Source organism: Ascidiella aspersa, chromosome 6 (assembly GCF_963924565.1).
Source record: "Ascidiella aspersa chromosome 6, kaAscAspe10.2, whole genome shotgun sequence".
Classification (NCBI taxonomy): Eukaryota; Metazoa; Chordata; class Ascidiacea; order Phlebobranchia; family Ascidiidae; genus Ascidiella; species Ascidiella aspersa.
Genome location: NC_139452.1, coordinates 1,102,315 through 1,127,577, shown reverse-complemented (window position 1 = coordinate 1,127,577; position 25,263 = coordinate 1,102,315). Strand labels below are relative to the sequence as shown.

General features: G+C 33.7%; 2 protein-coding genes and 1 pseudogene across 2 annotated transcripts; 1 reads left to right on the top strand and 2 right to left on the bottom strand.

Annotated features, from left to right (window-relative positions):
- Window positions 1–456: 456 nt before the first annotated feature.
- Window positions 457–13,559, bottom strand: LOC146139081 (polyamine-transporter SLC45A4-like). Its single transcript, XM_083391313.1, has 14 exons — window positions 13,469–13,559; window positions 12,736–12,888; window positions 12,217–12,405; window positions 11,491–11,676; window positions 10,934–11,085; window positions 10,086–10,197; window positions 9,362–9,444; window positions 9,064–9,091; window positions 8,244–8,432; window positions 7,381–7,779; window positions 6,119–6,279; window positions 5,508–5,607; window positions 4,535–4,746; window positions 457–3,825 (listed from the first exon to the last, which is right to left on the bottom strand). The coding sequence occupies exons 1-14, from the start codon at window positions 13,524–13,526 to the stop codon at window positions 3,577–3,579; spliced, it is 2,271 nt and encodes a 756-aa protein (XP_083247439.1). The 5' UTR covers window positions 13,527–13,559; the 3' UTR covers window positions 457–3,576.
- Window positions 13,560–15,243: 1,684 nt separating this feature from the next.
- Window positions 15,244–25,116, top strand: LOC146139079 (NEDD8-activating enzyme E1 catalytic subunit-like). Its single transcript, XM_083393007.1, has 6 exons — window positions 15,244–16,348; window positions 17,351–17,438; window positions 17,705–17,818; window positions 21,671–21,750; window positions 22,493–22,639; window positions 23,471–25,116. Exons 1-6 carry the CDS (start codon window positions 15,336–15,338, stop codon window positions 23,685–23,687), a joined length of 1,659 nt encoding a protein of 552 aa, XP_083249133.1. The 5' UTR covers window positions 15,244–15,335; the 3' UTR covers window positions 23,688–25,116.
- On the bottom strand, window positions 18,691–20,905 carry LOC146139080 (uncharacterized; annotated as a pseudogene).
- Window positions 25,117–25,263: the final 147 nt, after the last annotated feature.

Below are 25,263 nucleotides of genomic sequence, written 5' to 3'. Positions count from 1 at the left end.
TTAATTATTATGATTTTTGGTTTGCTGGATGTTGGTTGTAACGATATGATGCTAATAGATTTTAAATAAATGAACTTTTTTCCAAAAAAGTTTGAGTAACGAAAGTATTCAAACGTTTATTATTCACTCTCTACATTACTTTTATTGACTATTACAATAAACCATTAAAACTTTGTGTATTGTGTTACACAACTACTAAAAATCAGGACACATTTTAAAAATAATGTTGTCAACCGTGCTTCAACAGGTCAACGTAAACTTCTTACTGCTAGTAAATTTACCCAAAAGATTCATCTTAAAGCACTAATTCCCAAAGTTTAAAATTTGTTGCATTAAAGCTAAAGCTATGCTTGTATATTTGTCAAAAAAACAACTAATATGATCAATGATCATCCTAGAATAATAGCCTTCTCTGACCTGAAATATATGATCTAATAAATATACAAAAACTTTAAAGGTACGATTAATATTATTTTGAAATAGCAATAAAAGTATGCATATAAACAAGACAATAGAAAGATAGGTGAATAACTGTAAAGGCTTTGCGTTTTTAAAGTAATTAAGTATTAAATTCGTTAAACATAAATTGTTGCAATTAGAAGATTGTGCTACAAAAAATTGTCTGACAAAATTGTGTTTAAGGTTTGTTCAAAAGATTTTGAAATAAATAAATTTCCTAACGCCTGCCTTTACGTACAAAATACAGCATGAGTTCTACAAAAAAACAGGTAAAAAATTGTTGCAAGTAAAACGTGTGGTGCAATCTTAGTAAAATTTCATGAAGGCAACTCTTTTGGAACATTGCATCAGAAAAAAAAACAGAAATATAAACAAGCCTCCGCGCAAGAAATCAAGGTCTCGAAAAACACAAAAAATATGGGTGATTACTCTATGTGGAGGGTATGTTGTAAAGACGGTTAATGTGGGAAATATTGTTACGCTGTTGCATATTTTTTGGTTTTTTTTGTATTTCTGGTAAATTATCGAGAAAGTAACACTGGAATTGTTTAAAGGGACATTTAATAGTTAAAGTATATTGTGTACTGGACGAGAAAATGCGGAAAATATAATTTCTGTGTAGTTTTTTCTCACGTAGTTACGAAAAAAGTGTCACAACACAACAAGTTACGCCTTTTTCAAAGTTAGTAACAAGTACGGTAAACAATTGCGATGTTGACAATAAAGTACAAACTGAAAACATAAATGATTTTTGATTTCTTTTATGTTTATTTTGAAGTACCGGTAGAAATTTATCGTGAAATAGTACAAATGTTGAATGAATCTTTACACTTGCAGAATATATGAACAAATAATCCTCTTTTAAACTGGTACGTTAATAAAATGTTATTAAATAGATGTACCATTAAAAAATCCGTGACGTGTGCTTACAATAGACAGAGCTGCATCGGAGTAGAAATCAGCACAAAAAAATGATTTACAAACAAATGTTGATCTCCCTGAATGACATCGACATGGTGTTGTGCACTTTACAGTGAAGCCGCAAAAAGGATTCAAAGAGCAAATGTCATACATTTGCAAAACAAATTCGAACCGGCTGCTAGCTGTATTCAAAGATTTATAGCAGTGATTCTTACCATGGGTGTAATTACCCACAAAGGGGCGTTTTGACAATTTTACAAGGGGCAATTTGGACAATATATATGAAATTCAAGCTGTTTTTCGTCAATGCCAATTGTTATAAGTGATATTTAATAAAAATATACATACGTGTACAAACACTGCGATCTAGCCCTACCAACGACTTACACACCGGAACCCCTCACAGGTAACCGAATCTGTCGATCAATGAAGCAAGCAGGGCAGGCTAGAAAAACACTTAGCCTGCAGTGAGGTTCGAACTCACGACCTCCGATCAAGCCGGGACCTTCGCTCCACCAACTGTGCTACATAGGCTCAGAGGGGAGCAAGGCAAGAAACGACTGTGACACCATTACTTGCTTGCATCATTGATCGTCTTATTCGGTTAATCTGTCAAAGGATTTCGGCGGTGTTTGATCATTAAAAAATCAAAGGATATAGCTTTACAATTAAAAAAGGGCAATAAAAATCTAAGTTGTTCTCAAAAGACGTCGTTGAAAGGGTTAAGAATCACTGTTTTGAAGTAAATCTCATTAAAAATGAAAGAAAAAGCTTTTACAAAGCTGCAAGCCACAAAAAGCACAGAAAATATCGCTGAGGAATGTTTAGTTCTCATTCAAAAGAAAAACAAATAATCTTAGGATTAAAACTTGAAACGGATTTTCGGGTGTCCACTGACTCCAAAACAATTGTTGGAAAATGAACAAAAACGGAGCCAATAGGTAACATGAAAAAATAGAAATTTATGCGGAAACCGACTTAGTCGTGTTGAAATATGGTCGATAATTAATTGTACCGCTTAAAGGTATAATATGGTTTATCGACTTGGGCATTTGATGTTGAAATATAATGTGGATAACACAGCTAATTTATGTGTATGGCATTTGTTTTTTCGACAAATGTTGAAAAAGTTCGAGTACTTTTATTATCAGAGTTACATTTCCAACAGAAATGTGAATTTCCAACAGAATGTGCTACGTTTGATACTTTGGTCGTATACTGAGATTATTAATGTGTTATTCTTATTGTGGGATTGTTTAAAACATCCGTAATACGAGGACAGACACACGTAAGGAATTTTTAACGGCGCTGCAATATCTTAAAAAGGAAAATGATAAGAAACATTTTTAGGAACTTATCACTCAATGATTATAAATAATTTAGCCTTTGAGTCACTTGAAAAACAGTACAATAAATAAATTTATCAATTTTCCACTGAAGATTAGTTCCAATAAATAATGTTACTTTTTTACTGAAAAAATACTAAAAACAAATCACCCTGTATACCACAACTTTAGTATGAGGTAGCCACATGGGGTATTTTCAAAGGTCTAAAGTACACATAGGGAAAACGCTTTAAGTACTGTGGACACTTCAATTATAGTCGCACCTTTTACCTTTTTTGGCCGTGTATTATTGTAATTTGTTACCAAAGTTTTAAGCAGTTAAATAATCTTGCCTTGTTGTGAGGTAGAGGCAACGATAAACATTATTGATAGATATTTACGATAAATATTATATTGTTAAGATACTGATACCCGATATTTTTTGGGGGGTACCGTTCTATTTGATACCAACCGTCGTTTAAAAAGCTAATAAAATTAAACTACAAAAAAGCCAATTTTAATTCGGTAAAAGATCGGCAGCGATACCCTAGTATCGTACGACCGATACTACTACTGGGTATCGAGTATCGGACCCGATCCACTATTATCGGACAGCACAAGGCATTGACCCTGTAAAGCATATCTTTTAAAACTTTTAAGTTTGATTTAGGTTAATCGAAGTTAGCCTTTAAAAGGTATTTGTTCCACTCGAGTTTTGAGATTCAAACAAAAAAAGTTAGAAAAGTACAATTGACACAGAAGTAACACTTTGTGTGAACTAGATGCAGCCTTAACGGTGACCATTAAACCCTTAGCGCGAAACCTGAATGGGATAATCGCGCTGTAAAGACCCAAACCTGGTTACATGACTTCAGGCAGTCCTATCCGCTTCATTCAAGTCTTTTCGATCGGGATAAAACACGAGGAAGTAGGCGACGACGAAGGCGCACAAATGACACGCTCCAGTGGCCAGCAACATCGCCCTAACGCTGCCGAACACGTGGATCACTGGGCTGCTTATCAGTGATGAGAAGATGTTTCCGATGTACATCTGGCAAGCCAGGATTGCGCAATCCAAACCGAAACCGCGTTTTGTGCCGCCCGGACTTTTCGCCACGTACTGGTAAAAGTTCGGAATGGTTAGAAAAAATATCAAAGTTAGAGTTACGGGAAATTTTGTTGCAAATGTTTTTATTTTAAGTGTGGCGATTTCCTCCGATGCCAAATTACGTCATCTCTATGTTCAACTAATCAATGCAGGTCGTTAATCATTGCCATACTAAGTCTAATTAGCGCTTAAAATCAATGTTATTTACTGAACCTAAAAACATAATCTTTAAGTTGAACCTGTTTTTGATTTACACGCTGCGCGGTGCATAGCTCACTGATCTGGGTTAAATTTATGAAAAAAAAGACATGAAATAAATACTTGATTGAATTTGGTCTTTTTAGGAAAGACATCTCCCAACAACCGTCCAATGCAATTTAAAAAGTATGTGCGTGTGTGTCTATGCTTGTTTCTCTGTTAAATGTTATATGATTGCATGAGAGCGTGTATGTGTGTATGTTTATGCATGTGTTCATGTAGCTCTATCGGACGAGTACCTAAACCACTTGGCATCGGGTTTTTATCGGCGCTACTAATTTTATTTATTGTAGGAATCCAGCAATATTTACAGACGGTAAAAAATGAACAAGAATGTTCAGCAACAGAGCTTTTCGTGTGTGTGTGTGTGCACGTGAGCATGTATGCACGTGTGTGCTTTTGTCCTCTCTGTATATGTATGTGTGCGTGTATATACGCCTGAATCTTGTAGCTACTTACTGACCTGCTTTATCTGGTGGTACTTTCCGACCAGCACGTAAGGCACAGTGAGTATCACTGAAAAGGTGACCCCGACGCACCAGCTCAAGCCCACTATGACCTCAGTCGTCGTCACAAAGAACATAATGGTTGTCGTGGCAACCACGAGGAGGAATGAGCAGGAGTAGAGGAGACGAACTCCGACTTTATCGAGCAAAGTGAACCTCTCCATGGCACCTGGGAAATATTGGGGGAAAAATTAGACTGATATTGCAAAATATTGAAAAAAAATAGAACTACTTTAAACAAAATCCAACGTGGTTTTTTTCTGATTCGTTTCAAACTTAGTTCCAAAAAAACTTACCAGGAAAATATGGCGTCTAATACGTCATAATGAAGTCGTCCATATTCGTTGTGGGTTGCAAAAGTTTAAACGGAGGGGGTTATAACTATGCCACAAATTATTTTTGTTTTGCAAGCATGTTTTTTTGTGTTACCGGGATATATGCAGGCAAGTATTCTAGATGAAATGCACATTTATTGAAATTCTATATAAATGTTAATTTGAAAGGAAGATGGTTGGTATATAAGGAAATGTTGGATGGACTTTTGAGAACAAAAATATTTAGGGAACAGAAATAATTTTATTAGGGAACATACAGAAAGGTGATAAACTATGCAACAATGGAATCGTGTAATTGTAACTACTGCAATTTCGAAGTTTTACCAAATATTTGGGGATTGTTGGATGCAGAAATACGAAATGCAATTCTACTTGTTTGGTAACCTAACATTTTACTTCAATTTCGGGGAAAACGTCTTAAATTTAAGTCTAAAAAGGAAAAAAATACCCTGCAAATTATATCAAAAGCAACATAAATTTAAAAAAAGTTTAAAACTAGTTTTAAAAACTCGTTTTTAAAAATGTTTTGAGAAAATACTTTTTTAATATAATAAAAAAACAAAAACTCTTGTTCATTCACTCAGTTGCAACTCACAAGAAAATATGATCATGGCCAGCGAATAGACAGTGAGGCCCCAGCAGCCCATCTTCACCCCAGCGTTGTAGTTTGATCGTTCTGTGGTGTTCAGCGCCGCCTGCAAAAATATCAATAATTTGATGCGGTTGAAGTTGAAGTTGAAAGTCGTAGAAATTTAAAATCTAACAGCGAAGCATTACTAAGAAAGCCATTGGGTGCCGTTGTTAAGGCACCAGACGATTAGCCATATTAAGGTTGGGTCGGCAATGGGTGAGGTTAGAGTTTGGGTTAAGGTTAAAATTATTAGGGGAGTTAGTCATAAAGTTGCGAATGGGGTTTGGGATAGATAAAAGGTTGTTTAGACCTTATTCTGGCCATTAACGTCTAATACCAACGGATGTAGGACTGTAGGTCTTATTTGGACTATTATGTATTAGTCCAAGTTCTTTTATTACGACCATGATGTTATAATTATTGCAGCCTTCAACAGCACTATTCACATGAACTGGCAGTTGTCCATCTTACCCGAGGCTAAACAACGTGTGAATGGTCGTTACAAATTCTATATTAACCGTTTCTTAGGACTCGTGAAAAATCAGTTTTAAGGCGGATTTTAGTTGTATGAATACCTGGGGGTTCCCCTTGTACACGACCCTTCCCATGAGATCTGTGTACCAAAGCAGAATAATCTCGATTCCAACGAAGCCGAAGCATTGAGCGACGCAAAGCCATCGAAGCTGCGTTGGCATGGTAACCACCGACAACCACAAGTGACGGAGAGAGACCGGGGCTGGAATTAAATACAAACAAACATAAATTGTTATAAATGCATACCAGAATAACTTATTTTTAATATACTATGCCTGGTAGCAACAGCATATTCAAAGTTAAGTAACTTGGGCTTAATTGGCAGACCCCTTAAAACTGGCCACATAAGATCTACGGACCCTGCTTTGGAACCAAAAGTTGAACAAAACCAAGCACGAAACACAGCTCAAAGCAATTGTAAAGTACAAATACTAACAAGTGAAACTATTCACTTGCAGATAGTTTTAAAAAATAAGTGAAAAACGTTTTTTGCACCACTTTTAAGTAAAATATAACAGTTGAGTATTAAGTAAAATCTACATATATTTTTCCAATTTTAAACTGTTTGAATAACATTGGTTAAAAATGAAAAATAATTTTTTTAAACAAATTGTGGTGATCATTTTTACTAAATGAAATGTAACATGTAAAAGCTATTAAAATGGTATGCATGTTCGATAAACAGCACAGCTTATTTTTGCTTCCTTTGAGAGAAAGGGTTCGTGAAACGCAAGATATGTGAAAATCAACCGAAAGTTAACCCTGAAAAGTCGTTCTATGGGTGTTAAGTGGGCCAAGAGGAATCGTGTTACACAATTGGCCGGAGCATAAGAGTGTAGGACAAAGAATGGAAGGTTTACGTTTAGGAAGAAGGTTAGTGGAAGTGTGTTGTTGAAACAAGTAACCTGAGCTATGACTGTTTGTTAATCAATTACCCTTAAAACAATGCAGACCAAATGTGTGTTGATCTCATTTTGAAGCTACATTGTTTCAATAAATCAAGTTGTAGAATAAGAATGTAAAAAAACTTTACAGTTTTAAATGGAACAGTTTAAACAACAAGAATTGGTTGACTAACTAAATAATATTACTTTACATAGTTTTTGATAAAGCAATAGGCATTTAAACACATTTTTTTAAACAAGCCTTGGGTTGTAATTGTGTCATTTTATTCATTTTTTAATTTTCAATTGAATTTAAAAGACAAAACGAGACAAGAGGTATAAATTATTGAATTTTTTACAGCTCTTAAAAAAATTGAGTAAAAGTAATAAAAATGTAAAAATATTTAAACTTAAAATACCATCTTCATTTTTTGCTTTCTTCTTTTTTCTTCTTTTGTTCTTTCTGGACAGTCGTTTTTTAATTTTTTTCGACTCCGTTATTTCGTCGTCAGGATTTAGTGACCTGACCACTTTAGGAGTCCTTTCGCAGTCCGTGTCATTTGAGTCCTTGATATCGGACGATGTAGGACTGTCACCTAACAACTCATCTTCCGAACTGTCTTGCTTACTGTCCTCCGATGCACTTTGACCTTTGGAAGGTTTGCTGTTTCTAGAGTTCATGTCGCTCATTTCTTTCGAGGTCATTGACCTTGTAACTTTACTGAACTCACGACTTCTGATGAAGTCCAAAAGTCCGTGGGATTTTGACGGAATGCTGTTCAGTGTCGGAAGAGAAACAGACACATCGCCCAAGCGAACTAAAAACATAGAAATAACAGGTTCAAGTCAATATTTAAGACAGAAGTATGTTTTTATGCCTAAAAGCTTAGTTTATTTTAATAAAATTGCATTTTTTAGTGGTAAATCGTGTTTTGTTATGAAAAAAAATGATTCAAATTAGCTACACATACATATTAATGGCAATGTAAAAACTTATTAATATTTTGTTGTTTGTTATATAAACAATGTACTCCTACCTTTGCACATTTTTTCGCAGTTTTAGCGAGAATTATTTTTGTTGCAATACAAACTTCTGCAAAGATCTATTAAAACCCAAAATAAATGCACTAATAATGACTTATTTCATACAGGCCACCCAAAATTAACTTCAAAATCTAATAACATAAGACTTTAAATAATTTAGTCTATAATTTGGTCACATCTCCGAAAATGCAACCTGTTTTTATAATAATTAAAATTAGAAACCAAAAAAAAACTTTACCATCATCTGCTGAAGAATTATTCGCATTGAAATCCTCATCGTAAGCAGAATCACTTTCGAGCGAGGAGAATGAATTATCGCTTCCACATTGCTCATTTAATCCTCCAGGACAGGACGTTGAGATGTAGAGACCTTTGCTGAACGAAATGCGTCCGAACATACTCACCGGACGAGTTAAGTGCCGACCATCTGGAATAATTATTGGAAAGATTTTTATCTTTATTTAAGCATTTAAAAAATGTATTCGTTTAACACATATTTTTTTAATTAAATTTGAGGTAAAGCAAGGAATAATACTGAAATAATTATTTAATTCTTGCAATTTGGACTTATTGGTACAAATGTAGCTAATTAAAATGTCCACATTTTATGAACATAATTTTAGGAGATTTTTTTTTAAATTGGTATGACCTCTAAAAACAGAAATTTAAGATTTTCTTAAATCATTTCCAATAGTTTAGATTTTCCAAAAGAATGATTGAAGAAATATTTAGCTTGCCTAATGCATCCAAAAAAGTATTCATTTGACATATTTTAATCAGCCACATCTGTACAAATCACTTTAAATTACGAACATAAATTACATACTTGCAGAATTTTAATGATCATTTTTTCATTGCTTCACTTTAATGCAAAAAACAATGAACAACAAAATACTGAAATAAGTAAAGTATGGTTGCAATTTGTACAGATGTAGTTAATTGAAATAACATAATTTTAGAACATTTTTGGTTTAAATTAATATGAAACTTAAAAACAAAAATTTAGGATTTATTTTAGATATTTTAGGGTAAAATGTTTGCAAAAATACTGTACTTACCCAAGTGTTTTGGACTTGCAATCTGTACCTGAAACAATATATGGTAAAAATAAAAAAAAAATAAAAAGTAAAAATAGAAAGGGTTTTATGCTAAAATCTATAAAATATATTTATTTTACTGATCTGGTAGGGACAAAAATTGTCCATGATTTCTTTACAAACTATATATTAAGACACAATAACACTTAACAATATATATTTAAAAAATTTCAATCTAATTTTGTTGTAATTTTGTGCCCACTAACTTCACTACTTTTATCAAAAAATCAACACTTGATTTCACAACATTAAGACTCACCATGAGTGAATTTTGATTAAGATCTTCTTTATTTGTTTGCTGAACGTTCACAACTGTGTTGCCGTTAGTTAAGTGGTTTCCAACTATGAAAATGTATAAGGGTTTAACATTAAATTCCATGCACTCATCATCATTAATTGATGTATGTACAATGCTTTTTGGTGCAAACATATGTTATTCTTTCAATATAGGATGTGAAATATATATTTCTGTGAATATAAACCTTTTATAGTGTTATATACACATCAAAATTTATTACAAACTAATCAATTTAAAATATGTATTGGCAAAAGACAAGGTAAATATTAGGTTGGCATTGTTAGTTTTATTTGTACTAACGCATAATATTAAAAATAATAATAATATCATTTTGTCAAGGTAGTGTTTCTTTAAATAGATAAAATTTAATATTTTATTCCAACCATTGGGTAATTGCCATTCGTTTATAATGTACATGAAACATTGCTTTTAACTTTTCCGTTGTTTTTTTGCCTTAAAATGTAAAGGGGAAAATAAGCTGATATATTTATATAATGGGACCCTTGAACTTGTTTAAGAAATAATAGTTGTTCTATGAAAGATATCAAATAAATTCAATACTAGGAAACATACAAGTCAAAATGCTTTAACAAAATTAAAAAAAAAGTGTCACATACAGCATTGTAAGACAAGATATATATATATATTAGAAAATGCTAATTTAGACCACAAAAGCATTAATTACCTGATTTAGGTTTGTCAGAATCCACCCTTGTTAATGTTTGAGGTTTTGAAGGCACAATAGACATTGAAGGAATAATAACAGCGGCGCTGGATTTTTGTATCCTCGGGATTTCCTGTCGATACAACAAATACATTACCTAAAATTTCACAGAATTTCTAAGGATGGCTTCAGCTTTGATCAAAGGAAATAGCATCTTGTTTATTATACCATTAACAGATGTTTGTACATCCCCAACCCAGTAATTCCAAGTGTTTGGGGTTAGCTTAGGTTTGATTCCATGGAAAGTTTACATACAAGCACCTTAATTATAATCCTATACCTAATCCTGCTTGTGTAAAATACTAATTTTTTAGACTTTTCCAAATAAGGAAAAAATACTTAAAAATTGATTTTATGAAAACCTTAACTATTGATTTAATTTTATAGCTTAGAGCAGTGCTCCATTGCTTTTGCAGTTCGTCTTAGCATCATATATTATATACATAGAATCAGTTGATTTTCACCTAGTAAAAAATATGTGAAGATTTATTCAAAACGTTACAAAACTTTTATATGTGTTTAAATAAAACTAATCTGTTTAACTTCACCCTCCAGCCATTAGTCTTCAATAACTTATTGATTTTATTTCACAGGTTGAAGCATTGTATTTACAGAGAGTGTCTACAGCATATTATGAGCTGATGTAATTACTGTGATCTATGGATAATAGTCTTAAAATGCTTAAAAAGACATAATAAATAAAGTTAATCCTTTTCCACTGTCAGCAAACTATCAAAGATCAATAACTGAGCAAGAAGCTTACATCATCACATGCCAATAAAAAAATGCTGATTAATCAAAGAGCTTGCCTTTATACTGAAGAGATTGCATAGAGTGGTGGAAACATAAGCTATCACTGCAAAGATGTAAACCACTTTGATCTGGGAACCAAAGTAGTAAGAAACAGCAGTTTTCTCCCAATCTATTCCATCCACAATAAACCCAAGTGCACCTCCAACTCCTATTGAAAAAAATTGAACAGTTTTATGTAAAAAATCATAAAATCTTTAGGGTCACAAATATACAGATTTTTAAAGTTGTGTAATTTAAGTATATTTATCATTTTCATTTACGGTTTTTGGGTATATTTGGCGATGATGCTAAATATGCAAAAATAATCTTGTTTATAAGGTATAAACTAAGTATTTCACAGCATCCAGTTAAAATAAAATATAGATATGTTATAGTAGTTTTATATCAAGTATACAAGAAAACAATATACTAAATCCGATACCATAATTTATTTTTAATTTTTGAAAAAGGCAATCCTAATAATAACAGGTTTTTAAAACTTAATGAATCATACAGTAGCCAACTAAACAAGAATAACAGACAGATAACAAAGTACTTTGCTTATATGGTTTACCAATAAATACAGTTTGAAGTGTGAAAGCCCTCTGTTGGTCGTTTGGAGAGCATACATCAAGTGTGTAAGCCCTTAGAGGGGTTTCAGCTTGATCGAGACAAAAATCCATACATTGTGCGCCTGCTATACCGATAATCACACCCCAGAGACGGCGGTTCTCTTCATCTGAACCTCCGAATGCTTCGCCTGTGTCACAAAATCAGTAGCAAGTCAAAATCTAAAGTGGTAATTTATTGAAATTTGTTAAAAGGCTTAGAAACTATACTGTAACTTATGCTTGGTTGAAAATTCACTCTGTAAACTAAACAACAAAAAAATTGTTCACTGTTATACACAATTATAAGTAAGTTCATAACATTAGGTAAAATTGAAATTTGATTGAAGAATTCAAAAATTCAAAAAACGCGAAGTCAATATATGAAATACAAATTTCATTCAGTACTTCGGTTTAAGAGCATTTTTTTTTTAAATATGAAAATCATCAAATAAATAGGCACATTATATAAGACTTCAAAAAAAAACCTACATATAATTTACAATTTTTCTATGTAAATTAAACCAGCAAACACTAATTTAGAATCATGAAATAAGTTTTAAACACAATAAGAAACCAAGGATAGAAACTAACAATTGGCATATACCACAATTACATTTTGTTTGCCCAGTTACAAACATGTAATACCTCCAATTTAAACTTTTTTACTTGTTTTCTTGGAACCAACTCACTTATGTCTTTGCTGAATATTAGCAGAGTCAGTCCAAAAATGGCACCAATCACCAGGCCAACAATAAATGGACGTCTTCGGCCAAATTTTGAAGTGCACCGGTCACTCTGTGAGCCCAGAATGGGGCCGATTAAAACCCCAATGATGGGACTGAAACACCACATGAAACTGTAGTATGACTCTGGCATGCCTAAAAACAACATTACAAACATGAATTGTCATAATTGAGGACTAACTTTTATAATCAATATTTAAACTTGTATATAAGTGAGCAAAAATATAATGTTATTCAAACTTGAAGACATAATCTAAAGTTAAAAAAACTAAATTCTGAAAGCCTATTTATAATGTATAGATTTAGGAAATCATTATATTTATTTTTTATTTGACAACCAAAAATATCACTATAAAATACAGACTTGAAAAAGAGTTAAATACCTTTTGTAAATTTTGTATAAATTTTTTTAAAACTTTAGTATTTACACATAAAACACATTATGTTTTTTAATTTTTGACCTACCAAGTTGCAGTATAATAGGTGTGACCAAGACGATTTCAACAGCATAAAGAAACTCACGTCCACACATAATAGAAGCATGTAAAAGTAGTTTGGGCCATTTCCTCTTTTCTGGGATTGTGGTAGAGGAAGATTGACTTTTCTTCACTTCAGATTCTGTAAAAAAAAAAACAAAAAAAAACAAACAAATTAATCCTATTTAACTTATTTTAGATGTTTACTTTGTTGAAGTTACAACCTACCTCAATATCTCAAATTTTTTTATCAATCCAGATTTGAACTTGTAGTACTTTTTATGTTTAATTAAAACTGATACAAATACACCGTTTTGGACTGCTATGAAAACCCGATCTATATGTTTTTGACAAACGATATCAGATAGTGATTTTTTTTGTAAGATATGCTAATACCCTTATAAATTGACATACACTCAAATGATATATTTGGTTTATATACCTATTTGATAAAACAACGCTAATGAACTTTGTTTGATGCCAAACATCATAAATCAAATACTTTGTTACATCCTTCAGCCATAAAAAAGTTCAAAATTGTAAATTTGTTTTAGGGCAGTGCTACATAATAATAAATAGTAAAACATTGGCAAAAATTTCAGCAAAAATGTATTGACACTGATATATCTGTATGATGAGTGAAATGTTGGTAAACAGATATTTCAGTCTATCTCTAATAAGTTATGTGAAATGTTGCAATACACTGATAAATATTATTTTACCTGGATCACATTTTGATGAACTAGAAACTTCTAAACTTTCTTCACCACTTTCTTCCATTGTTTAAACACAATTTAAAACTTACACTATGCTGCGAATGCATAATACACATTAAATGACAAAGAATTGCAGTATTTGTACAACCTTGTGCAATAAAACGAAATAAGCCGCTAAATAAACACACTTTATTTGTATTAAACTAGTTTGAACGGCTTTGTAACATAGTCTCTCACGCAAAGCAAAAAGAAAGTGATATGCCGATTTATTAACTAGCAATATATCAAGCCTATTTCCTTGCAAATAGTTCTATCCTAGCCTGAGCTAAGTAAAAGAAGTGAAACACTGTACTATGCAATCGATTAAAAGTTTTAACTGCAGTTTGACAGCTTAGGAGGCCATTCCCCACAATTGTAATTCTTTTGTTTACGTTTTGCAAATTGAGCCGATCAGCTGATTTCGCAAAATATTAGCCGGGGGCACTCATAACGATTCAGACCTGCAATTAGTGTTTGATCTTGGGTTCTGATACTATTTCGACCAAACTGTTTTTAAACGATTAACATTCTTAGTTCAAGCAAAGATCGCTTATATCCATAAATATGCTGTTGCTACCAGGCATAGTATATTTAAAACAGGTTCCTCTGGCAATTTATATTATTTTCTACCAACGTTTCGGCTTACTATCCGGCAAGCCTTCGTCAGGGACTGACACACAAAGCCAACAAGACACAAAGTTTTACAGAGGAACCTGTTTTAAATATTGCTTATATCCTTTGACGAATATGAGAAACGACTTATGTTTGTGTTTGTAGGATGTTGTTTTGAACATGTCTTTCAACAAGTTCAATGTTTATCCAATGAGGCGTCACGCGTGGTTTTACTTGAATTTAAAAAGGCGATATTCTTTAAACAAACTATTTAAGTAATCACGAAGAAGCTTTCATATGTGAGTTCTAAATGTTAGCTTCCTATTAACATTATTTTTTATAACTTAAATACCGGTAGATTACGAAAAATTGCGTCACGCAAATTACAATCAATTGCTGGCTGTGATTAAACTGCTCATTTGGTAAATTACGAAGTACTATTGGCGCTGGTGAAATAAAAGCTAGTTATCAGGCTAGGAAAAGTTTTTGTTGGGCCAGAAGTAATAAATCAAGAAAAGCACAGCGTGCCTATTTGCGGGTTGTTGAAGAATATTCTTAAACGTTTTGCTTTCGGAGAAATTATCAGAAATCAAAATATTTTCTATATATGAATACCAGGCGCTCTTTCACTATTGTACGTGAAAAGTTCTGCAAAACAAATAAAATAATAATGCCGCATACCACAACGCATATTGTTTGGGTTAGGGTGCGGGTTAGCGTTTGGGTGAGGGTGGGTCAAGTAATATTATGTTTATTATTAATAATAACTTGACCCAACCTCAACCAAACGCTAACCCTAACCCAAATAATATGTGTTGTGGTATGCGGCATTTGAAGAAATTTTTTTTTTTTATGAATTTTTACGTACAATAGTGAAAGAGCGCCGAATACCACAATGTTAATATTTAGCGTCTGTAAGGTGAATGGGCAATTTTTGTTTTGTATTTCTGTTTGACCAATGTTACCGTTAAATAGCGAACAATAACCTTTAATAAACGAAAAAATATTGCAAATACGTATTGGGAAGCTAGATTTAAAACGAAAACGTTACTTTGTTACTTTTTGCTTGGAAATTATATCGAATTGACATATGTTTTATAGTTTTTTTAAAAGACGTTAAAAAGCAATTTTTTTTCGTTTTTTTTTGATTTAAATTTGGTCTTATTTACTTTATATTGCCGTACTATAAGTTTGATGGAAGGCGGTAAAATAAAACTTTTACATGTTTGTAGCATTTTCGTTGTTTAACGATTTTGAGTTTATGGGTAAAAAAGTTCTTGTCAACAGTCGAATTAGGTTTTTCGTCAATATTAAAAGAGTTATATTAAGTTTAATGGAGGTGGATGCCAACAACCAACAAGATAACACTAAATGGAATGGACGATGGAACCACATACAAAAGGTCCTTGAAAGACCAAGCCCTTTTGCACATCCTGATTTCGAAGCCAGCTCTGAGATTCTAGACTTCATTCAAGAGAATTGCAAACTCCTTGTGATAGGAGCTGGAGGTTTGGGATGTGAACTGCTTAAAGATCTCACACTTGTAGGATTCCGTCATATTCATGTGATTGACATGGATACAATCGACCTTTCTAATCTAAATCGGCAATTTCTCTTCAGACATACTGACATTGACAAACCGAAGGCAACAGTTGCAGCTGAGTTCATTAACAAACGTGTTCGAGGTGCACAAGTAGTTCCGCATTACTGCAAAATTCAAGATTTTGATAGCTCATTTTACAAGCAGTTCCATATTGTGGTATGTGGCCTTGACTCCATTGTTGCCAGAAGATGGATAAATGGAATGCTAATTAGTTTGCTTGATTATGATGAAGATGGGAACCTGGATCAAAGTTCGATTATACCTTTGGTAGATGGCGGAACTGAGGGTTTTAAGGGTAATGCGAGGGTCATTCTTCCTGGAATGACAGCTTGTGTTGACTGTACGCTAGACCTTTATCCTCCACAAGTTACATTCCCAATGTGCACTGTTGCCCATACACCTCGACAGCCTGAACACTGTATTGAGTATGTGAGAATGTTTGGCTGGGAAAAAGAAAAACCTTTCGGAGACATAGCAATAGATGGCGACAACCCCGATCATGTTTCTTGGATTTGCAAATCTGCTGCCAAAAGGGCTGACGAGTATGGAATTTTGGGCGTCACTTATCGTCTCACACAAGGTGTAATAAAGAGGATTATTCCTGCTGTGGCTTCAACCAATGCAGTTATAGCCGCCGCTTGTTCTACAGAAGTATTTAAACTGGCCAGCAGCTGTGCAGTTCCCCTTAACAACTACATGGTGTTCAACGACGTAGAAGGTGCTTACACTTACACGTTTGAGGCTGAGCGAAGTGACACTTGTATCGCTTGCAGTCAAAAACCGCGTAGTTTAACTTTCAAGTCGACCGATCTGCTGCGAGAAGTTATCAGCTACTTGTGCGAGAATGGAACTTTGCAGATGAAAAGCCCTGGTATCACTACAACAGTAAATGGCAAAAACAAGACCCTTTATTTGAAATCGATTGCCTCGATAGAACAAGCTACAAGACCGAATCTATCCAAGTCCCTTGCAGAACTGGGAATTGTAAATGGGCAAGAGATAGTGGTGGCTGACGTCACCACTCCTAATTCTCTTCTCTTTCGCCTTCAGCTTGATTAAGTCATGTGACATCACTGTGTTGATTTAGTCGTTTTTGATAAAGTTGTTCATTTGTATAGGATTAGTTTCTGTCTACTTTGTTCAAGTTATGACTAAACCTTTTATGTGCATGTTGTACTCACTGTTTGTGGAATCAATTTTGTTTTTGCTCCAAAACAAACAACAATCACAGTCGTTTATCAGTGGCTTAAAAAGGTACTTTCAGCTTTGTACTGCTTGATTTAACGTACAAATGAAAGTAATCGACTTGGCACTGGTCTAGAATCCTACCACAACACACATTATTTGGGTTAGTGTGCTGGCTTGGGTGGGTTAAGGTTTACTATTAAATTGTAAGTAAATACTTGACCCAACCAAACCCAAATAATGCTAGCAATATAAACCCCTGGACTAAAATTTGGTGGGATTCTAGACCGACTATCTACAAACAATTAGTCCTACTAATACCCTGTGTTTCTTGAAATATATGTACTTTTCAAATGCAGCAATAGTTTTAGTGTTAGTTTTGCTTTTGCAATTCCCAGTGTCTGTGCTGCCTTTTAGTATTTGTAAATAAATTGCTTCAAACATTGGATCATGGCTCCGGAAAGCTTTACTGTTCTTGTGACTGGATTTGGTCCTTTTGGAGATTATAAAATAAACTCTAGTTGGATTGCAGTGAAGGTAAGTTTAATATAAGTTTGAAGCTTTCATTAGGAGTTTATTACAGGTTGTATTAACAATATAAATTTATTCAGCGTGTATAGGACTATTATACATCTAGAGCAGTTATGTAAACAAAACCAGATAAAAAATACAAAGTTGTGAATCCAGGTTTTTGTGAAAAAAACAGAAGCTACTCGTTTACCACCTGAAACGTGTACCAAATAAGCATATTTAAAATGTTAAGTTTGCCCAAGTGTATTATTTTTTTACTCTATTCGTAGGAGCTTGCCCAGCAAGGTTTGGGAACCAACATAGACATTGTAACCTGTGAAATTCCAGTGGAATACGATGCAATTGATCAAATGGTTCCTAAACTATGGGCTGACCATAATCCCCAGGTAAACTTGTTTTTATGTCTTGTGTATTCTTTCAAAACATTCTAGTCAGAATGAGTATTTATTTTCATTTCACAGCTAAAGATGTATTTTTTAAGAATGGAAAAGCAAATATCACTGTTGACAAATTGTATTTTAATGTTGACAAGCTCTTAGAACTCTGACCTGATAAATCATTTATCAATCAACTTGTCTACAGTGCAGAGTATTTATTTTAATGGTTAAGCAGTATTTTAATATACCATTTTCTGGCTTAAAATCTTGATAATATTTTCAGAAAAACTTTTAATTTTTTCAAGAAAACTTTTGATTTAAACTAATTAGTGACAAATTTTAAACACGTTTGTATTTTTTTTTTCTTTTTGCATTTTTCGCCAGCATAGACGAAGTTACAAATATAGGAAACAAGACAGGCTGTGTACATATCACCAAAACAGGTGTTTTACATTTGACTCACAGCAGATCTTGTTGAAAGACATAGAGTAAATAGACTTTTACTTGTGTGAATAAAATAGTGTAGTCAAGTGGTTCTCAACCTTACAATGCAAAGAAACCATTTTTTTCTATTTGATTTATTAAAAGAAGAATATAAGTTTGGGAAGCCACAATAACATTTTATTTGCATTAATTTTCCTAAACTCAGCATGATATCAAATAACCTAGTAGGTACCACTTTTCTTGGCCCTACCTTATGACAGTCTGTCATGTTGTTTACTGAAACATTAACAAGGGAAGGTACTGTAGTGGCAAGCTTGTATTCGGTCAGCGTGTTCTGATGAATGTAAGTAGTTGCCACGTGCGCGACACGCAAACACAAAACACACGAAAAAGGCAAATGCGAACACGTACATAAAAAGGCATAAGACACACTTCGCTTAACATGCTGCAGGGGCTCTCTGTAGTTCATCAGTCCAAACTAGTGTCTTGCTTTTTATAGACAATGCTTTGTATATCGGGGACATTATTCGTGCGGCAGCTGGAATAAATCTGTGGTAAAAATTGACCATACCTGCAAATTCTTGTAGTGCTCTAAGTGTTGTTGGTTTTGGAAAGCGACGGATTGTTAAAACTTTGTCTGGAAGTGGTCTTGCTCCATTGCAGTCGACGCGATGACCAAGGAAATCAATTGTAGACTTTCCAAACGAGCACTTGTTTAGGTTAATAACAAGTCCGTTATCTGCAAGTCTTTGAAAAATTTGTTTGAGGTGTACGAGGTGCTGCTTTATTGACTTACTGGCAACTAGAATGTCGTCTAGATAAACGAATGCAAAATCAAGTTTGCAAAACTGTATCCATAAGGCGTTGGAACGCTTGTGCGGCGTTTTTTAACCCAAACGGCATACGTAGAAATTCAAACAAACCAAAAGGTGTGATCACCGCAGTTTTTGCTATATCTGCTTTGGCAACCGGTACTTGATGATAACCTCTTACCAAATCAATTTTAGAAAATACTTTTGCTCCCGCTAAACGTGCGGAGAAATCCTGAATATGCGGTATAGCATACCTGTCAGGTTGGGTAGCTGCATTCAATCGCCTGTAATCGCCGCAAGGTCTCCAGTCGCCAGATGACTTTTTAACCATATGAAGTGGTGACGACCATGGACTAGATGATCTCCTGATTATTCCTAATTCCATCATTTTCCGAAATTCGTCCTTTGCTATTTGCAACTTTTCCGGAGATAACCGTTTTGCTCTTGCGTGCACTGGCGGGCCTGTTGTTGGAATGAAGTGTTCCACTTGGTGCTTTGGAGCTACGCTGAATAGTGTTGGCGATGTGATGTTTGGAAACTTTTCCAAAAGCTTTCTGTACACGTTGTTGCCCGAAACCAGCGTGTTTAACTGCGGCGCGATTTGCTTTGCGTTGCTGATTGGAATGCTGGCAAATGATTTAGCATTCAGCAGGCAATTGTGCCGGAGGTCTACTAAGAGAGAATGCGCTCTCAAGAAATCTGCGCCTGAAAGAGGCTTTGCTACAGCGGCTACAGTAAAGCGCCAGCAAAATTTACCAGATGCCAGATCTAAACATATGTTTCTCGTTCCATATGTATTTATGTTACTTCCGTTGGCTGCGATAAGTTTGGGGCCGCTGGATTGCTTCCGTTTTTGAAGAGATGAGGCAGGGTAAACGCTGATTTCCGCTCCTGTGTCGATCAAAAAGTTTCTTGCGGATATTTTGTCCCATACGTAAAACAAATTCCCTCTTTTGCCGACCGCTGAAGCATTTAGTAGCGGCCGGCTGTGTCGTTTCCCTGAAACGAGCAAGGTTGCTGACATTTCCTCGCTTTGTCTTTAAACCTTTCGTGGAAGAAACACAAACCACCGGATTCGTTCCTTTGTATTTTTGTCTTTGAAAACGTTGGCTTCTTCTTGATTTTTGCGATAGTAAACTGCTGATCATCATTTCGCGCTTGCCACAACATGTCAGCACGTTGAGCCAGAAAGCGAGGATCTTCGAAACTTTCTTTTACCAAAACAACACGAATGTCTTTTGGCATAGTTTGCAGAAAGAGGTATCGGAAAAGAAAGCATGGCACATGGCCAGCCATAAGCGAGAGCATTTCGTCCATAAGCTGCGACGGCTTGCGATCTCCAAGCTCAGTTATGTGCAAAAGCTTTGCTGCTCGTTCATACTCGGAGAGGCTGAATGTGCTCAGTAATCGCTCCTTTATTGCGTTGTACTTGTTCCTTTCTGGTGGATCTTCCAATAAATCGATCAGTCTACTTGCGGTATGCTGGTCCAAGGCAGATATGACGTGGAAGTACTTAGTTTCATCGCACGTAATTTTTCTTAAGTGAAATTGCGCTTCAGACTGTTGAAACCATACTCGAGGTTGCTCGACCCAAAACGTCGGAAGCTTCAGAGAAACGGCGCTTTGCATGCTTGAATCTTGATTTTCAACCATTAAACTCGTCTATAGCCAAGAAATTTCGTTTCTTGGACCGGGGTCACCAAATGTAGTGGCAAGCTTGTATTCGGTCAGCGTGTTCTGATGAATGTAAGTAGTTGCCACGTGCGCGACACGCAAACACAAAACACACGAAAAAGGCAAATGCGAACACGTACATAAAAAGGCATAAGACACGCTTCGCTTAACATGCTGCAGGGGCTACAGTACCACAAAATGTTTAGAGTCAAGTGAAGGAGGGGTGACATATGACCTGTTAAGGTATGTAATGACACTACCTTGTATGGTTAAATGACACTACCTTGTATGGTTAAATGACACTACCTTGTATGGTTAAATGACACAACCTTGTATGGTTAAGTGACACTACCTTGTATGGTTAAATGACACAACCTTGTATGGTTAAGTGACACTACCTATTATGGTTAAGTGACATGACCTGTTATGGTATAATGACACACGCTCATATGGTTAAATGACACAACCCATTATGGTTAAACGGCACAACCTGTTATGGTAAGTGACAACACCCATTATGATATAATGACATGACCTGGTATGGAATAATGACACCCTATTATGGTTAAATGACCCGACCTGTTATGGTATGTAATGACTCTACCTATTATGGTTAAATGACCCGACCTGTTATGGTATGTAATGACTCTACCCATTATTGCACAGCCTATATGCTCATGTATACCTGTTTGTTAGTGCCAACCAAAAGAAGTGTTTTCAAATATCCCATTTGTTAAGCTATCATAAAAAACTAAACTCAATGTTAGAACACTGTTTGCTGAGCAATTTTTATTTGAACATCTAATAAGGATTCTGTTCTGATTCTATGAGGAACAAACCTTATTTACAATTTTACAAGATATTTTCCAGGAAGTTAGTCATACTCTCTTTATAAATATTTTTAAATTATAGGTTTTATTGTTTTTTTTAGCTTGTCATTCATGTTGGTTTGTCGGGAATTGCTCGCACATTTACGTTGGAACAACTCGCCCATAACCACGACTATAACAGGTTTGGGTTGCTTCTTTTGGTTTAAAGTTTTGTTTGTTGTTTATTCATTTTTTTAAGCCAATAAAATATTTTTTTTATTTTTTGTTTAATTTAAATGATTTAAAACTATAGTTTCAAATTAATAAGGGTTACTTTTTCACCCAATAATTTTTACATAAGGTTTATTTTCCCAACTTCAACCTTTTCAATTAAATCAAAATGTTAACAACTAAAATACAAAATAAAATTAGTTCGGACCCATTTTTATTTTTCTATACCACCGGTTTTAAGTTTGTTCCATACAAATTAATTCTGTTTGGCAAAACACATTTTGTATAGCACAACCAACATTATCTATTTACCATGTATTATTCTGCATTCTTTCCTTCAAATTATCCTTATGTTTTCTCCCTGTTTTTATCAAACATCGCTCCTAGTGTCTTGCATTTTAAACATGACTTTGTTGGTGTTAACAGCTACTTTTGTTGCTGTGTAAATTTTATATTTATGTTTAATTGATTAGCGCTGTTGCCCTTTATTTATTGTTATTCGTCCAAATTAAGAATTACGTTGTTGTAGCCATCTATGTGTTTGTTAACTACTAACTGATAAAGCTGTCAGTAGAACTCCCTCCTTATTCTGGGGAATGTACAACACAAACATTTTATACACAATAACATCATGCATAGCGCATCCAACATACTCTATTTACAGTTTGTATTATTCTATAGATTTCCTTCATATTTGTTTATCACTTTTTAAGGGAGGATGTTCAACATAAACTCCCAGCTGATCACTGTTGCAAAAAGTCTGGCGTGACGATGATCAAATCATCGTTGGACATGAAAAAGGCCATGGAATGCTGCAAGCAACACAACGTGTCTGCAGTAGTTTCTAAAGACGCTGGCAGGTAAGATTTTTTTGATCACCTTATTATCAGTAGGACGATTATTTTTTTTTACTTCAAACTGATTTGAGTAATCCAAATACTATGTAAAAAATATGTAAAAATCTTACCAAACGGCATCTTTCGAAACTATTGTCTCCATGATTACAATTTTAGAACTGATAAGAATGCCAAAATTCCATCTTGTTTTTCTGAAAAAAACTAATTTGCATTCCTCCAGTGTCAAAACTCCAAAACAGCTCTTAACAAGTGACTGACAACACCTTTGTTTTCATCAATGCATTGTTTAAATTAATGTTCAATGCATTGTTTAAATTAATGTTCAATGCATTTGTTTAAATTAAGTAATACATCCAAAACTTTTGTCCAAAAAGTATTTTTGGTTTTTAGTCAAAGTATCTTAAAGTTTCGATTTTTTAATTTAAAAAAGTATTTTGCCACATTTAAAACTAAAACATGCAGGCGCCAGACAGGGTAGGCAAAAGTTTCTAAAGATGTGAAGAAACAGGCATATAGCATACACATAAACCCTGTTTATACATGGTATTTGGATTTTTTAATGATTTGAATGAGAAATTACTACCAATTTTGCAACTTAATTGCTAACCTTTATGCTAAAAATCCTTGGTAAGATGACTTATTTCGATAAGTATTGAGCTAGTTAACAATATGCTTTTGTAGATTTATAAAATAGGGAATAAATGCAAAAAGGTTCTAAATGTTGGTTAAAAATATTATTTGACAAATGTAAGGAGATAAAAATATGTGCCTAAAGAATTCAATTTTTTTAAATAACCACAATGCCGACCACTTTAAATCAAATTTATTTTTTAGATTTCTGTGTGAATACATTTACTACACTTCACTGTCGATAAAAAAGAGTCCGGTTGCATTTATTCACGTTCCCCCGCTCGACCAACCGTACAGTAAAGAAGAACTAGGGAATGGTTTGAAGGAAATTATCCTGGTAATGATCAAGATGACCAAACATAAAGACACAAATTTGAAGAATAAAATCGTTCAAAATCTACCAATTAAGCTTTCTACGTAGACCAGTGGTTTATGAACCAAGTTCTTAGAAGAATTTTTGAGGTGTAAGCTCAATTTCCTTAAAAACATTTTTTCTTTAAAAAATCAAATAATAAATTTATTGCCTTGAGCCCAATATTCTAATTATTTTCTACCTGAGTGTTTAAATGTTAGTGATGTATAATACAAAGGAGCAAAAGGGTCCCGCCAGGGAAACACTCTAACTTTAAACACATTTTTTTTTTCATTTTAAATTTAATCCTAATTGATTCGATGTTTGAAACTGCTAACCTTATTTTTGTCTATTACTTGCTACTCTGGCAGTTAGTGTTTGGTTTAGATTTTTTTAAAAGAACTTTTATTTGTGCACATTTTTATTTCTGCTAAAGCTGACATATCTGGATGGTTCTTCAAAAAAACCTAAAAGAAAAAAGAACTTTTGTTGGCACTGTACTGTTTACTATGTATTTGTAAATCACCTTAAACGCTTTATTCATGCAAACTCTTTCATGTTTGTGTTAGGATTATTGGTTCTGTATACAAATCTTTTTTATTTTTAAACTATTTTTTTTGCAAACCATATGTTTTTATGCCATTTAGTTTTCCCGTTAAAATTCTCGGCTAACCTATTTTGGCTAATGGTGTGAATTAAGTATTTTGCCAGTTTTACCATTGTTTATTGAATCTTCAATTTGTTCTGTTTGCTTGCGAGGTAACAATTTCCAAACACTGTACCTTCGTTAACAATTGTGTGGTGGTTGTTTTGCTTTTAAATTTTTCCATTTCCTAATTTTATTAAGTATTTTTAAGCATCTAATTTTTCTGTTTCAACAAACTAAACATGATTATTTGAAGTAAATTTTGGCTATTTTGTTTTGGATTCTTAAACTGGTTAAAACTACCAAAAAAAAGCCAATTCATAAGTGTGGTAAAATGTTGTGGGATTATTAATAAAAGTTAGTTTTCACAGCAAATAAGGTTTAATGAAGCCATTTGCCAAAAAAGCTTTTGAAATTGCCAAAATCAATTAAATTCCCACCATCTAGTTAAAATGGCTCTCAATCAGTTTTGTTTGCAGCTATTGTATTGTGTCGTGTTGTGTTTAATGCTCTTAGTGAAGTGAATGCAGAGAAATTATATTCTAATCAAGTTCCTTGCCTTTTTTAGTCAATTTTTATGCTTTTTGTTTAAAACTGTATAATACAATTTCAAAATTAGGATAAATATGGTGACAAAAGGTATGTAGTTTATATTTAGGTTAGGATAAAAATTAAAGTGTTATAAATATATGTTTTTTTTAATACTTAGCAGCGTGTGATATTATTTAAGATAAATATTGTTGATTATGTATTCAGGTTTATTGTATTCTGTATCAAATAACTGTGTTTCACGTTGTTTTGGTTGGTAAGTTCTCTATGTTATTTTAAAGATTCTTTTAAAATGGGATATTTCGTTTTTATTAAATATAAAAACAAATCTGCTTTTCGTATCCGTGCAATTTATAAATTAGTTATTTGCTTTGGACGTTTTTAGTTAGGCAGTATGTAATTAACATTATTGCAACTTAAAAATGTATTCTGTTTAATGAAATCATATCG